The 17,449-nt window shown below is 38.9% G+C and overlaps 1 protein-coding gene across 2 annotated transcripts in view; it reads left to right on the top strand.

The window, feature by feature from the left end:
- The window catches only part of ARHGAP35 (Rho GTPase activating protein 35), a 111,521-nt gene that overhangs the window by 44,966 nt on the left and 49,106 nt on the right, over positions 1 to 17,449 (top strand). For both annotated transcript variants that reach the window (XM_043501612.1, XM_043501611.1), the window contains exon 3: positions 10,321 to 10,465. In XM_043501612.1, coding sequence (XP_043357547.1) covers positions 10,321 to 10,465 — 145 coding nt within the window. The remainder of the gene's footprint in view (positions 1 to 10,320; positions 10,466 to 17,449) is intronic.

The following is a 17,449-nucleotide window of genomic DNA, read 5'->3' as shown; positions in this document are numbered from 1 at the left end:
TTTCTCGACTCCACTGTGCATTCAGAAAGTACTGATGAACTGAGACAGGAGTGCAGGGGAAGCTTTCAAAGCATAGATATGTTGGGATTTACAGATGGGGCTCTCCTTTTTCTCTCTTTCCACAGCACTGATCTTTGCCACACAGCCTTCTAAACCAAAAAAGGACATTGCAGATTAAGGGATAGATTCAGCAGTACGCTTTGGCAGCTTTGTGTTACGCAAAGCTGCTGTTAAACCCATATCCACGGGCTGATGAACTTTGGCTACATTGCACTGTTTTCGTATGCCAGTGAATCTGCCCTTTAAAAGTCAAAATTAAAACAAAAGAAATGTAAGGTTGATACTACATATCTTGAAATAAATAGAAATCTTGCACGGTAGAATTCTCTTTAGGCTTCTTTTTTAGTCTTTGTGTATGACGTTTTAAATTTTAAAATTAAAGAAATTCCTGGAAACATGAACTACATTAAGAGGCTTAGATTCATAGGATGTCTCAATAATGTAAGGGTAAGAAATGTTGTTGTAATGCTGTTGTAAATATCCAAAAATAAAGTATTGTAGACCCAAGAAATTAAGAATTACGGCAATATTTAAAAGAAATCAAAACATGTTAAAGAAAGAAATGCATAATTAAGGCACCTAAACAGCCTTAGCTCTGGTCTGTAGTAATGCTATGATAGGAAAGAAATATGAAAATACAAACAAACTTAATCTAATCTGGGACCACACACCCTAAAATGCCTTAATCATAATCAGAGACAAGGTGGGTGAGGTAATATCTTTTATTGGACCACCTTCTATTTGTAAGAGACAAGCTTTTGAGTTTACACAGAGTTGCTCTTCTTTTTCCCCACAAAGGTCAATTGTAGACTGATCACTATCAGTCCTCATCCTCAAAGGAAACCTGCACGACACTTTCAAAAGACAAGCCTGGGAACTTAAATTTATAACTTTGCAAGACACTAAAAATCATGCTCTTAATAATAACAACACTATTTTACAACAATCTGTAATACACTAACTCCCCTTTTTGTCCTGTGACTACAGGGATGTTAAAGGGTCACTTTATCTTGAATGGTCTTTTAGAATATGTGTGAACTACTTATGCTTCGCTATCTGTTCAACCTTGTATTTAGCTGTGACACTCAGAGTACCTTTCCCAGACCCATGGAAGAGCTGGTTGGTGCAATTAAAGATATTACCTCCCCTACTTTGTGTCTCTAATATCCTGGGACTGACATGGCTACAACAATACTGCATATAAAGATAGAAATGTATCCCAGAAAGCTAAATTGCTACTTCTAATATGTAGATCCCAAACTTGAGACTTAACCCTTTATCTTCCTCCTTCAGGCTTCCACTTTCCTCATAATTTGAGTAACATATCATTTAGTAGGTTTCAGAGTAGCAGCCGTGTTAGTTTGTATTCGCAAAAAGAAAAGGAGTACCCGTGGCACCTTAGAGACTAACAAATTTATTAGAGCATAAGCTTTCGTCAGCTACAGCTCACTTCATCGGATGCATTCTGATGAAGTGAGCTGTAGCTCACGAAAGCTTATGCTCTAATATCATCTAGTAATTAGACATGTAGGATAATGTACCTAGGAGCTGAGACTTTTGTCTGTGCATTGCAGCTTCATGGGTTTAACATTGGCAGTATGATATCCTATTAAAACAAATGTCTGTACAGTCAGTGTAAAAAGCACAGAACTTTATAAGCACAACAGAAAGCAATGGGTTACTTTTCTTAGAGTCTGGAACACCTTAGGGACAAATAATTTGCAATTAAAATTTCTTAGACTTAAACTTCCTCATCCCAGGAGTGTTGCCAGTAAGCATGCAGTGATTAAAACTAATCAATTTTCAGTTGATTGTCCCGCATCTTTGAGAAAAATTAAATATAAGCGTGGTCCAGATGTGGTACTGTGCCATAAATCAATAGGCCCTTGTATACTACAGTATAGAAATGCCTGTAAATAAATGGTGGAGTATCTTTTGAGGGCATGTTTGTGGAGTGAGGGGAAGAATAGAGAAGCAGAGACCATGTAATTTTAAAATGCTGATTTGAAGGAGTAGTGTAAGCATAAGTGATGAAAGTCCACTGTGTATCTAAAAGAGTTGGTATTTCCCAGCGCCCGGGCCAAGAGGTCAAAGGGCTTGGTGTAAGAACAGCAGATCTAGCAGTAGAGCACTGTGTGCAGAATGCTAATGGGGGAAAGGGCAGGAAATTCTCTGACTTCTCAGCTAATTTACTAGTTGCTATGAAGCTGTGAAATTTACATACCAGGTATTGGTTTCGCTGCAGATATAAATGAAATATCTTAATTGCATTTCTAATGAATCTACCATGGTAGTCATATCTGGGTGTGTTTGTCATGATTTCATTTCATTCTTTCTGAGCTATTTTGAAATCAGCCTGTCTGCTATATTTACTTGATTTCAAAATGAAGTGTGTACAATTCAGGACTGCTCATGAGGCAGTGACGCTGAAAGTCTCTCCGTGCTCCGCCCTCCCCCTCCTCCCAGTGTGTTTTAAAGATAGTTCATCAGAGGAGCTGTGCAGTTGATTTTCAGAAAATACTGGTGAGCTAGAGAAACTGTTCTCCCAATATTCCTTTGGAAATCCAGATGTATGTCGGTGTTAGCCTTGCTCTATGGTCCTGCCAATAGTACTTCATCGTTAGGATGAGTCAGATGCTCTTCTTTGAGTGAGAAAGCATAATATGTCTCGCTGCCTACCTGTGTCCTTATTCTATAAGGGTGGAAAATGTGGAGTTAGTCCTGAAATAAAATAATTCTCCCTCTTCTCCCCCCCCCAATTTTCATATTTTCATGTGGAGATTTGTGTGTGAATTATGAATAAACAGCAGCTGGTGAACACTCAGATTTCCCTGCCCTTCAAAAGATGATGAATTTTGACAGACAAGTTGAATGTCATGAAATTTGAACCTTGTGTAATCTAACAGTATGGAAAAAAAAATTTGTTGTAAGGAACTATAGTGGTTTGCAGTGTAAACACCCTCTCTCACCAATTGGACTACAATTTTGTTTCAGTAAGGTGAAATTCTTGAGAAGGCTATTCTTCAGCGATTATGAAAGGTCAGCGCTGCTCCTTGCTTCAAATTGAGCTTTCCACACAGGTTTTGCCAACTTGGGCTGTAGAAGATTGTTCCTTACAATGAACAATAATAATAGCTACTAAATGGAAGGATATTCTCATTCTTTCATCCTTAAACTCTTGTCTTCTTAAACAATGTTGCTACTGCTTTGCAAAACAGTGGTGATTTCATACTTGCAGCAGCTGTCCCTTGGCAAGCAGGGTAGGGTGGTATACTTCTTTTCATTGGCATTGGAACACTGTTCCTGAAAAACAGAGGAGGGCTGAATTGGTAGAAGGCTTGTAAAGTCTGAGGAATTGTTTTGAAGTGGAGAGGTTTTTGCAATTTTTAAGCCTTTATGTATTGTGTGCTTGCTTTTGAATTATAAAAATAGACTCTCTTAAAAAATCTGTCAGAGTTTAACACCATTGGGAATTAAATTAGAATAAGAAAAAGCCTATTTTTAGAAAACTATATTCTCTATTCTAAGACCCTCAATGGCATGGAGACCTCTGACAGGAAACTAACTTTTAATTAAAAAGGAGGTGAACTTCCATCAATTCTTGACCCATAAGGTGAGACTGGGTGGAAACAGTCTCTGAGGTGCATGAGAAATGCTGATACAGAGAGCTCCTTTCTGTAGGAAAGACACATAATCATAGACCTGCTAAACTGTGTATTGGTTTAAAGGGACACATTTTAGTAATTTAGGTGCAGAACTCCGTGCTTAAATATTGTGCGATAAGTGCTGTAAAAATTGATCACAGCTGAAAATTTTCAGCTATTTTTTAACTAAAAGATCACAGGACAGGGAAAATCTCCAAAACCTATTGCTTATGGAATACCTGGATTAAAAAAATGTTTTGTGATTGGCTATTTCAGAGCCAGCAGAGGGAGCACAAGTTAATTGCCAAACATAATTACTAGATCTTGATGTTGATGCACAAACAATTAAGTAAATTGAAAGGCTTTGTTAATTTCAAGCTCCATTGGAAACACATGGAGAGAACCTAAAATATTTGCCAAATAGAAAATGGAAAAATTAATAATTTTTATAATGACAAATAATTTTTCAAGCTCCTCAGAGGGAATAAATAATAGAGTAAAAATACTTGTTCTGGTGTCCCTTTTGTAGCAACTTACCAATTAAACTTAAAGTTTTAAGCTGCAATAGCATGTTACCTTGAGGAATTCCTGAGCGGGCACCAGTCAGTGCTCTGATTCTTTGAGTCAAAAAAAAAATAATAATACCTCAACTCATCAGTCTGTTGAACTCATTCTTTGTCAGATAAGGGCTGTATTCTGGCAATTATTTTCCTGAGGTAAGCTCATCTGCATTAGTTAGGTACATGTGGTGGATGTAGCAGGTATGTGCATAGATTTTTACAGGCAGAAGGGCCCACTGTGTTCATGTAGTCTGACCTCTTGCATAACACATGCCATAGAATTTCATCCTGTGCTTCCTGCATCCAGTGGTAAGTTGTTCCAATGGTTGATTACTCTGTTTTAAAAAAATAAAATAAAAAAAAATAAAAATGGTGCCTCATTTTCAGGTTTGGATTTATCTAGAATTTTTGGCCATTAGATATTGTTATGTCTTTGCTTGACTAAAGAGCCTTCTACTCAGATATTATCTGACTGTGTGGAAGTGCTTATAGAACATGACATAGATGCCTCTTAGCTTTCTCAATAAGCTAATTACAGCTTATTAAATCTCACTGTAAGGCATGTTTTCTTGTGGTTCTCTGGTCCATTGTTTATGCAGTTAGGAACCTATATTATTCTCCTTTTACAGATGTGGATAAATTAGGCACAGAGGTTATAGCTTGCCCAAGGTCACCTAGCTAGTCGTCACCATTTTGTTTTCCTGGTCTTAAAACTAACATAGTAACACTTACACACACATTGCTTTGTATAGATGTAAAATGAAGGTTAATACTCCATATTTTCTAATCTGCTGAAAGATCTGTATAGATATGTTGCAAAATTCATTAGCTATCCCTGAAGAATTGATTGAATCTGGCAAATAGAAAATAGGAAAAGTTCAGTTAAGGCATTATGACCTCCATCTTCAAAGAGCAAGCTGCTAATAAGAGAATCGAATTCCCTCTAAACTTTAAGTGACCCATCTGATACTAGAGTTTGTTGCAGGGCAGATTTTGCTCATTTCTTTGGGCTAAAAAATTAATTTTCTCCCTCAGGTCTAAAATTTGAGCTCTGGTCAGAAAGTTAACTTATTTTAAGACTCAAATGATATAATAGAGAAAAATATACACTTGCACTAAATCCAAGACAGGGATAGATAGAGGAGAGTGTTCAGCAGCTTTTGGAATTTAAGTTTGGTAAGAGGCAAATTGTGCTTAGCATTTTAATTGGTTCTGCAAATTTTGTGTTGTTTTAACATACTCCTGTTTTGTCCTGACAGCTTTTCGTTAGTAGCCTTCGTCACTCTATTCAGTGCTATCTGCTTGTTGCTGTAAAAGGCAAAGATCCCTCCAGTTATGTGGGAGAAAACTGTTGGTTCATGAAATCCAAGCTCCAGGCATCACAAGGGGCTTGATTACACCATTTCAATTCTATCTTTTCATGAATGTTCACAGTGACTTTGGAGACAGTATGCCTAATACAATCCATGCAATAGTGCATTATTTAAAGCATACAGCATCTGCACCTTCATGAGGCCAACTGTCAGAGTAATGTGTCCAGTGTGGGCTTCTACTAGCTTTTCAGTCACTTTTATTTTCTAGATAAATTTCTTCTTTCTCATCATCTTCCATAGTCTGCAAGCTTTCTGTAGCTGATTCAGTACTTGGTCTGATCACAGTTGGTAAGAGATGATGTAATTTAGTTCTAGCTACCTTGTTTTAATGCAACAGAACTTTAACTCTGTAGATTACTGGATTGAATCCAGCACAGGATGTTAGGAAATTTAGCATATTCCAACTTCAGTGGTCTGTATGAAACAAACAAATGGACTTTTGGTCCAGCCCCAAACAAGGATGTGCATCCATATTTCACAAATCATCATCACTATTGTCACTAATTGGCCTGCAAATTGGCAGTCTCATTGGAAGCCAAGGATTGAATGACACACCGAAGCTGAACAACCTTTCTGAATGCTAGAAATAGTTTATTCAAATCAGGTTTGAGACGTTCACAGAAGTCGGATTGTGTTACTGCTGTCTGTACTGTAAGTAGAAAACTTCAGTCTCCAATATTACCAATCAAACACCTTTCACCAGCATTAAATTCACTTTAAAAAAAACAACAACCCACAATTATTTATTATTTGTATTATTGTAGTGCCTAGAAATCCCAGTCATGGACCAGGACCCCAGTGTGCTAGACACTGTACAAACATAGAACAAAAAGACGGCTGACTTTTTTGCTTATTAAGAAAGTGTTACTATGCCTTTTCCTCGTCTTTTGGTTTCAGGCTGGCATATGTGGAGTTGAGTAGCCCCATTTGCCTAAACTGGAACAGTGCCTAGATTGGTTAGGATTGCACAGTGCCAATTTTATTCTCATTTGGTGTATCAGGTAAAGCATATCAGCACTGGTGAGTGGTACCGATAACTAGATTCCAGCATCAGTTCCTTACAGATGTATACTGGGAGAAGGTAGCTCTGCTTGTGACCTCCTTACGAGTTGGTTGTGATTGCAAGTTGAAAAAAGCTGCCAGCATACTTCTAGTTATTGCTTAAACCACCCTTCAGTCCTCATTTACATTTTTGTCCATTTTCTTTAGTCTTTAATTTTGTCTCATAATTGAGTAGCTAAAACCTCATCCCAGAACATAAGTCTTGTCCAAGTGAATTGCCTGAAGTTTTGCCTGATGTGGTTTAGATGCAGAGATGCCATCATCTGTGTGATGCTTCTTGGCACTTAACCATCAGAATTGGCAGCTTTTGCCTTTAACCATCAGGCCTCCCTTCTCTGGGCTGCTGTTAGAATTCTCTCCAAATTCTGGCCATTAAAGCAATGCCATTGTGTCAGTGTATCACTCTGTGCAACCTGATCAAATCCTTGGACACGCTGTGGGTGTGCCTTTGCAGTTCAGCTCAGTTGAGCAGAAATACTATTTTTTGCCAAGTTCCAACAGATCAATGAGCTACTTCAAGAATGCAAAGATCCGAATAGTTCTGGCTCTCAAGGTAATTCTGTTCTCTGAACAGCTACCAGACTCTGCTTTATTGCTTTTTTTAAAAAAAAAATAAACACAACCTCATATACCATTTTGTCAGCTGTGTACCATACTGTTGTCCAAAGCGAAATACATAAGCATTTATTCAGCACTTTGTGGTTTCGTGTTCTGCACAGCCATTAATTCATCCATCCTCACACCTTTTTGAGATAGCTAAATATTTCCCCCACTTTACAGATGATTAAATATTTTTAAAATAAAGATAGCTATGCTTTTAAGTCTGTGTGGAGAACTCTCAGCAGGATCATGATATAATTGCTTCATTAAGAGGGAGTACAAAGCATAAACTTTGAAGCTTTTTGGCAGTTACCCACTTCTAGTTCCTGGTCCTTTCTCTGGTTTCCACTTTCTCTCACTCTGAAGCCATTCTCTACTTTACCTGTTACGGAAACTTGCAGAGCTTCTGTTTTGAGAGGAGAACAACAATGAAAAATGTGCTGCTTCATTAGGTGCTCAGAAGTGGGTTCTGGAGCCCTTCCTCGGAAAGCAAGAGTATTGTCGTTGCTGCTGCTTTATTCCTTGTTTCCCACCCTTTTCTGGTCTCCATAAGCCAAGAAGTTGGAGTCCTGGAGCAGATTCCAAGTGAGTCTCCTACATAGCAATGCAGGCATAAATTATAAATATCCCTGTATGCAGGCAGGCCTTTGTTTCTGGCAAGGTTCTTAATGCTGAGACCCAGCCAAGACACCTGCTGTTTTTATAGAAACTGTCAGCATGCCTGAAGTGCTGTGAAGAGTCCTTGCCCTTTTAAAGACCAAACAATTGTATTCTCTCTGAGCAGGAGATGTGTGGAGCAGGCAGTTCTGTTGTATGAACTGGACATGCTTTTCGTAAGTACAATTCTTGGTGATTTTTCTTAGTGAATGCTAGGTGTTTAAAAAATAGGTAGCACTGACATGCGTCTGTCTTTCTAAAGACTTGATTTATCTATTTTGTAGAGGCTTTCTGTCAGATTTGCTAAAATTAGCTGCTGTAAATGAAGATGGATGTTGGGATGGTGTTTCTTTCTTCTTGCTGAGTGCCTGCTGCTGCCCTGTAGCCCTTTTAATGATTCCCTAAAGAGTGATACATGCCTAGCTAAGGGCAGGGGACTGTCCATTAGACATCTGGCACCAAAGGGTGACATTTCCAGCTGAAATTTACTCAGTAACGCTTTTATTGCCTGAAGTTCTAGAAGGGTTCTAGTGTGGCTTTCTACATATGTTGTAGCCTCAAATTTCTTTGATGCCATGACTTTGGTGCACACTGCATCTAGTCACAGGAGGCTAGAGATAGAGCTACAGGTTACCAAGCATTCTGTTGCCTTTTGGCCGAGTCTAAGGCCTTGTCTACATTGCCACTTTACAGTGCTGTGACTTTCTTACTCAGGGGTGTGAAAACACCCCCCTCCGAATTGCTGCAAGTTCCAGCGCTGTAAAGTGGGAGTGTAGACAGTGCACCAGTGCTGGGAGCTACTCCCCTCCTGGAGGTGTTTTTTTTTAGTATGTGCGGCAAGGGATTGATATTAGGATTGAGAACTGTAAACTACATATATTAGAAAGGTGGAAATAAGTGTCTCCCTGTACTGATCTGCTCACTTTTTCCTCACTTTCTGTACACAGGACCAGCACACAGAGGTACATGTAGTAGGTTACATTACAATTGTTGTGTGGGTTTAGCTTTAGGTGTGGACAAGGTTTTCGTTCCTTTTTTCACCATTTTTTTCCTACTAAATTTGTCACGTGATACCTATTCTAAATTTGCTGTTTGCTTTTATTGGCACAAACAAGATGCTGTGCCTGTTGCACAGAAATAACGTTTCCCTCATTATTGCAAACTCAGTATTGTTCTAATGTGTCCATGTGTGTCACCACTGCTATGCAGGAGGAAGTTTTATAGAAATGCAGACTAAACAGGAAGTGATCTGTTCCAGCGGGGTGGGGATATAGACAATGTGGGGTGTGTGTGTGAGAGTTTCTTGGAGTCACATGGCCCAGCATCTGGATAGCAGTTCTCTCTAGGGAGGTTTGTTCATGCAGCCGGCTTCTGGAATTACAGTTCTATGACACTGCAGGTCAGGAGTTTGAGTAAGAATAATCAACTCACCAGGTCTCAAAATAAATCTGGACACCTGCTCTCATAAGTTATTTTTGTCAAACTAGAAACGGTATGGAAATTGAGCCACCACTGATTAATATTGTCCAGCACTTCAACAGCTGTGTCTTCCGCTAGATCTCCTACCATCCACCTCATCTGGAGGGACTGTTAATGCTTATTTTGTTAATCAATACCTACTGAAAAGTGTTTGACTAGCCAGCTTACCTATTGAAAAGTGTTTGACTAGCCAACTTTTATTCTTTAGATGTACGAGCATTTAAAAAACCATTAAATTCATACAATGCCCAAAATAAGTTACAGGGAACTTCTTCACTCAACCAAAACCATCCTCTCTCATCTACCCACTTAAGAAAAAGACTGAATGTGTGTGTATGTATGTGTGGTGGTGGGGGGGGGGACAGGAAAAAATTGATAGAGATGGAAGAAATTCTGGTGGATAAAGGGCTCTTCATTTAGAGTGCCCTTCTTGTGGTCCACTGATCTATAAATCTATGGACAGAAAACTCAGATAGCCCTGTTGATCTCAGCTATTTGCAGCATCGCTCAAAGAAATGGAGATAATTTCATAGATAACTATAGTCCAAACTATAAAGATGAGAACTTTGAATGTATCTAGAAACATCTGTGCTCTAGAACTGCACAGGCGTAATGTGCTACCTACGCAGAACAACACTAAATAAATGGGCAGACACAGTCTAAACTAGCTGAAGCTTCCAAGTGGTTTTAGAGTGTGTATACACTTCAGTTAGATACCATTGCTGGCCTATGCCAGCTGACTAGGACTCACAGGGCTCAAACTTACGGGGCTGTTTAATTGCGATTATAGATATTTGGGCTTGGGCAGGGTCCTAGAGTTTATTATCCTGTGTATGTTGTGGTATTTTTCTTGTTATATTAATTCAAGGATATTCTCTTCTACAGAAACCAAAGCCAAAGCCTCGGCCGTCCATCACAAAGACTCAGTGGGAAAGTAATTATTTTGGGGTGCCTTTGTCCACTGTAGTGACTCCAGAAAAGCCTATTCCCATCTTTATCGAGCGATGTATTGAGTACATTGAAGCAACAGGTAAGAATTTCTCTTGGGGGCAAGCATCAATGAGTAAAACTGTCCACTGGGAGCTTGGTACAAACGTCATATGTTTTAGTTTGTTAGGAAGTCCAGGATCATATTACCCTTGAAGGAGAGAGGCTTATAAAAATGTTTGTATGCAGATACCTTTTTATGTATTGGAAGACTGGAATTACATTTTCCTTAACCTTCCTGCATTTAACCCTTTAAGTAAGCCAGGTTGCACTGCACTTTTTTGAAAAAACAAACAAAAAAAAACAAAACAAAACAAAAAAACAGGTGGTAGACTAAAATCTGCATTACAAGCAATCTAATAGGTTAAATTGAAATGCTGAATACAATACAGTATTTAGTTTGTGAACTTGAATCCCCATTCCTTGCAATTTCAGCTTCCCTGATTTGTATAAGTAATTGACATCATTTGTATTTCATGAGATTAGAAAATGAGATAATTTGCTTTGTTGGGATAAAACTGAACTTTATTTTGGTGCTGATGTGGGCTTGGGTTTGTGCCTCAATCATGCAACACTGAAATTGTATCCTGATGCTGTAGAACTGTGCACTTCGCTGTTTCGTGTCAACAACAAAAACTGCTTTAATTTCATTTTTTTTGGCAAATGTATTAAGGTTTGTAATGCACCGAAGATGTAAAGTGCCATTCTTGTGATTTCAGAAGTTTGCCAAATACTTACTAGCCACAGAAATAAATGTGGTAGCCAGAGAGTAATACGAAAATACCACTCCCCCCCGTCAGCAATATCAAGGAGTGGTGTCCTAATGAGAAACCCAAACCCAGCATCCCCAGTGTTGTCATTCTCTTCATGGCACTGGCCCCAAGCTTTGTGTTTCATCTTGTGCATGGTTAGGAAAATCTGATTATATACTAAGTTTAATTTTCTGTCTGGCTCCTGGAGAGAGAAGGATGGGGTGTTCTCCCATCCCCCTTACAAATGCAGAGTGGAAGGGCATCAGGAAGCTTCTTTTTTTTTTTTTTTTCCTTTGTTCATCCTCTCCCTGGATCACACCCCTACTGTTGCTGCTGGACTCTGCCTTATAGCAGAGTGAAAACGACATTACTTTGACCCGCTTCACTCTGCTACTGTGAATTACTGTAAGCACAGTGGCATAGATTAAGGATATATCTACACTACAGCTGCTGCCATAGCACCGTACTTTAGACATTTCCTACATCAAAGGAGGAGGTTTTTCCATCGATGTACTTAATCCACCTCACTGTGAGGCAGTAGCTAGATGGACAGAAGAATCCTTCCATTGACCTAGTCACATCTACACTGGAGGTTAAAAGAAAAGGAGTACTTGTGGCACCTTAGAGACTAACAAATTTATTAGAGCATAAGCTTTCGTGAGCTACAAAAATTTTTCCACCAAATGCATCCGATGAAGTGAGCTGTAGCTCACGAAAGCTTATGCTCTAATAAATTTGTTAGTCTCTAAGGTGCCACAAGTACTCCTTTTCTTTTTGCGAATACAGACTAACACGGCTGCTACTCTGAAAACTGGAGGTTAAATTGACCTAACTGTTGTGTCAGGGCATGAGATTTTCCACATCCCTGAGTGATGTGGCTAGGTCAACCTAAGTTTTAGGTGTAGACTGAACCTCAGGCCTCTGCTGATCTTGGACTGTTTTTCAGGGTGGTAGGTGGGGAATCAGTGAGAAGGGAGGAAGAGAAAACATTCACCTTTTACAACTCTGAGTCTGCCCCAGGCATAACGAATGGCATGAGCTACCAGTTAGCAACCTGTTGCCATGTCAGCTGAACACTGATGTGCATGATAAAGAAGACAGAACAGAAGAGGGGCAGTAGTGGAAGGAACTATTTTTCAAGCATAACTTAAAATTGATTTAAAAAATAACTCAGTATCCCATTCTTCAATATTAGTGAGTGTTCTTATTTGGCTTTTCCCTTCCCTGTGCTAATACAATAGGCCCTGAGATTATTCTTGATTTTGACACTTGATATCAATCTGTTTTCTAGGGATAGAGAGTTCCCATACCTAGTTCTAGTTCCATTTCTGGGGGAGCGACTTCTAAACTTTCAACATGGAAACATGCATTATTTTGGGCCTACTTGTACATTTCCCCGTTTGCTTGTTCTGTACCTGAAGTGCGATGCAAGGATGTAATTTTGGAAGTTTAATGGTTAGAGTTTATCCTTGAACTCTGCAGCTAGGGTTGAATTGTACTGAAAGTCATCACAAGATTCAGTTCTGCCATAACTTCTGTGTCAAAATTCTTTAAGTAGCAAAGAATTCTAGATGCCCTAATTATATCTGGATGGTTTACTTCATTCTGTTTGAAATACACTTTTTTGTGTTTCAGAGTAGCAGCCATGTTATTCTGTATCCGCAAAAAGAAAAGGAGCACTCGTGGCACCTTAGAGACTAACATTTATTTGAGCATAAGCTTTTGTGAGCTACAGCTCACTTCATCTGATGCATTCAGTGGAAAATACAGTGGGGAGATTTATATACACACAGAGAACATGAAACAATGGGTGTTACCATACACACTGTTATGAGAGTGATCAGGTAAGATGAGTTATTGCCAGCAGGAGAGCGGGCGGGAGTGGGGGTGGGGGACCTTTTGTAGTGATAATCAGGGTGGGCCATTTCCAGCAGTTGACAAGAATGTCTGAGGAACAGCGGGGGTGGGGGAAATAAACATGGGGAAATAGTTTTACTTTGTGTAATGACCCATCCACTCCCAGTCTTTATTCAAGCCTAAAGTTAATTGTATCCAGTTTGCAAATTAATTCCAATTCAGCAGTCTCTCGGAGTCTGTTTTTGAAGTTTTTTTTGTTGAAGAATTGCCACTTTTAAGTCTGTAATTGAGTGACCAAAGAGATTGAAGTGCTCTCCGACTGGTTTTTGAATGTTATAATTCTTGACGTCTAATTTGTATCCATTTATTATTCACTTCAGTCTCTTTATTATAATAATAGCTCACCTTACCTGATCACTCTCATTACAGTGTGTATGGTAACACCCATTGTTTCATGTTCTCTGTGAATATAAATCTCCCCACTGTATTTTCCACTGAATGCATCCGATGAAGTGAGCTGTAGCTCATGAAAGCTTATGTTCATATAAATTTGTTAGTCTCTGAGGTTCCACGAGTCCTCCTTTACTTTTTTGTGTGTGGATGACAGTATTTTTGATGCTTTTTTCCCCCTCCTCCGGTTTTCACTTGCTGCTTTCAAAACCTTGATAGCATTTGAGGTGGGAGGTGCTCTTAGTCTCTAGTAATGCAAATTCTTCTTCAGTAATAGCTATGCTCAAGATTACAGGCTTAAACTAATGTGTTAGTAGCTCAACACAGTCAGGCTGCGGATTACAGTCTCTTTACGCCTGGATTTATTCCCTCTGATCCAAGTGTAATCAGTAATGATTAAGTATCATTAAGTGTGGACAGATTGCCTCAGCCTGCTATTAATCCTGATATCAACATCTGGAGTTGAGTAATGGTGTTAACACTCTCACTATTTGAAACTTCACGACAAGGGGGAAAATACACTGACTTTTAATCATTCAAGGACTGGGTCAAATGAAGCCTAGACAGCAGTCCAAAAAGTTAGTGTGATATACTGATTTAGTTCCAATTAAATAACTTTTCAGTGTAAGTCTGTATTCTATATTTGAAAATGCTTCTTTAGACAAGGACTCTCTTCTGTTTGATCTAGTTAAATGCCAGCAAAGCTTTGCTGGAGTGCTAAAGGACATAAATCTTGTGTCCTATCCCCACCTTCTCAAAAGTCATACAACAGGGTAATGTGTACAGACAAAATAAAGCTAGTGACATATATATCAGGTTTCAGACTTTATTTAAAATGAAAATGTCTTATGTATACAGAACCTGCTTTTAGAATAGTTGTAGGTAGCACCCCTATTGTTTTTACTGGTCCCTTCCATTATGCTGTTCTTTTGTTAAAGGTCTTGGGGTTTGATGCAATGTGTAGATGGAACTTAATATTCAGCTACCCTTCTGTATCCTCTTCAGACACTGAGTTTGTAATGCTCTGATGAACTGGAAGGTGAAGACCTGACGCAGATATTGAAAATCCAGGTTTCAGAGTAGCAGCCATGTTAGTCTGTATTCGCAAAAAGAAAAGGAGTACTTGTGGCACCTTAGAGACTAACAAATTTATTAGAGCATAAGCTTTCGTGAGCATCCGATGAAGTGAGCTGTAGCTCACGAAAGCTTATGCTCTAATAAATGTTAGTCTCTAAGGTGCCACAAGTACTCCTTTTCTTTTATTGAAAATCCAGTTGCTGATATTTCATTTTCACTGATTTTTCTCCAGTAGGTGTGATTTATGAGTCTATTCCCTAATCCATATTGGGCTTCTGAGATGTCCTAATACCTAAACTGCCTTCTCTGAAGAGCAGCTTTTTGCTAGAGACAATTGCATTTTGGTCCTCATCTGTTCTAATTTTTTCAAAGTGGTGATATGGCTCCTCAGATCTGTGTGGTATTTAAATTGCTGTCAGGATTCAGTTGTTGGAGTCTTTGCTTTGACCAATGGAAGATTTTCTCTTGCTTGGTGATAAGTCCGTTTATCTTGAGGGAATTGCCATTTTCTCCTGACGATCTTTGATCCTACAGCTGTAGCCTTGAAAGGCCATTTTCTCTTGGGGGCTCTAAATTTTTCTATATATGTTTCAGCTTTGTTCCCTTATGGCTCATATGTTGCTTTGATGGTATAATTTAGGCATTTGCAACACTGGTGACCAAGTCATCTGTAAAGACCCAAGAATTTATTTTTCTAGCCAGAGCTAAATTCAAATAGTTCTGTTGCCCGCTCAACACCCAAAACAGCAGGATATTCTTGAAGAGATTCTCTAGTCTGAAACCTGAAGTATTCTGCATCATCGGAATTTCCTAGGTTTCAGTTTTTGTGTGTTTCTGTAGGGGAACATCTTTTGTCATTGCAGTCCAGCTCTGTTCACTTAAAGTTCATGAGGGAAAAGATAATCTCTTCTTGAAACACTTCCTAAAACATGCCTTCTATCCATTGCATGTGCCTATTAATTTCCCTATCAGTGATACAAGTTTGAATGTTTTTAATTTATTCACCATATATCTTCGACAGTTTGTTTATACTGCAGAGGAATGCAGAAATTAAAGGGAAAAAATTATCTGTGGACAAGTGGTCAGTCATTTCAGTTACAAATGATTGAGTTCTTGTGGTGGTGGTGGTGGTGGTTGTTCTTACTATAGTATTGCAGTGTGCCTATGAGTTCCAAACAGCGATCAACGTCCCCTTGTGCTTGGCACCGTACAAATGTATAACAGATGGTCCTTGTCCCCAAAAGCTTACAATCTAAGTTGTAGACAGATTTTAAAAGTTGCTATACAATCTGCTCTGGCTTGGCTGGAAAATTAAACTTGTTTCTTATTTTTCTGGGAAAGTGTAACTGCTCTTGACGTATCTGACTATTTTGATCTACCAGAGTAGCTGAAAAACCCAGGCTCCATCTCTTCCCAGTCACCATACACCTGTGATCAGAGAGTTAAGTCAACACATTCAAACTAATGTTCATCACCTCCCCATCTTCCGTCTCTCACTAGAATAGCAACTCAGTTCTGTTCTGTTTAGCCTCTTCTCTCCTTACCCCAGAGGCAGCTCAGTTCTCTTTGCTCCCATTCCATGTGGCCCCTTTATTTCACCATCCCCTCTGATTGATGTCGCTCATTCTGCCCCGGCCTCATCGATGGCGTCTTTTTGGCAGGTAGAAAACCTGACACATTTATTTGCCCAGATATTATTTCTACTTTTCCTGAGCTTCTGGGTACTGGTTTAGTTAAATTGGTGCAAGATTGTGTGCACGAGCTCTGGTTTCAGTTTAAGAATGTCTACACACAAACAACTGTCAGGAATGGCACAGGTAAACTTAGTCCTGCCTCAGTGCAGGGGGCTGGACTTGATGACCTTCATCTGTGATTCTAAACTTGCACTGTCTACACACAAACTTGCACTAGCAAACTAAATCAGTTAAAAAAAACATACCTTTAGTTAAACTGGTAGAACCCTGTGTGTGTAGACAAAACTTAGAGTATTTTACTTCTTGGGTATGTTGGACTGGGTTTTTATGTGCACAGCTACACTGATGTATCTATGTATAAATTGGTTTAATTTTTGTATATTTGCTTTAGGGATAATCAATATGTCATATTTATAGGCAGTTATGGCTTATTTTCATGTGTGTTTAAATATGTGCATTTCTTTAATTGTAGTGGAAGTTTCTTTTGGAAAAGCCAGTAGCTTTAATTTGCTGAATAGTGATCTGATATTGGCTTGATATAAAAGGAAATGCTTTGCTTAAGGACTTATAGCTGCCCTGTTTGCTAATCATTTAATACACTGGAGAAATGGGTTATACTGTTCTCTCAACTGGCAGTTCAAGCACGTGCAGTCAGTTGTATCAGCATATACAGACTCCTGTAGATGAGTCTGAGACTTTTTGGCCATCAAAATACAAAGACTGTTACCTGGTCTTTCTCCATGGGCTAACATGAACTAAGTTTGTTGCAGAGGCTTGTAAGAGATCTCGAGTTGTAAAATTAAACATATGTACTTAAAGGGGAAGTTGGATTTGCGTGGTAAGAGATATAGTGGGGGTTGGTGGCGGCTAGTTAATCAGAACTCCACTAAATGATTATTGCAATGTCAGGTCTCATAAATATGTTCTAATATGTGAAGGGAGGAGGACAACCCCAAGTTCTTTGTTTTCTGAGAAATATGGCTGTGAGCTTGTATTAACTGTATGTAACCAGTTCTCACCAAACTCAGAAGAGCCAAAAAGGGATAGTTCTCTTTCCCCTGTTTACATCTCTTTGTGCTCTGTACAAAAAATATGCAGAAGTCATTGATTTACTAATCATCAAAGATTTGTTCCAAAGAAGATTCTCTTATAGACTTGATAGGAAGGGCCCTTAATGTTTTGGTAAGAGTTTGGAAA

This window comes from Dermochelys coriacea, chromosome 23 (assembly GCF_009764565.3).
Source record: "Dermochelys coriacea isolate rDerCor1 chromosome 23, rDerCor1.pri.v4, whole genome shotgun sequence".
Taxonomy (NCBI): Eukaryota; Metazoa; Chordata; order Testudines; family Dermochelyidae; genus Dermochelys; species Dermochelys coriacea.
The sequence above is the reverse complement of the archived record's forward strand: the minus strand, read 5'-3'. Positions and strand labels throughout refer to the sequence as shown.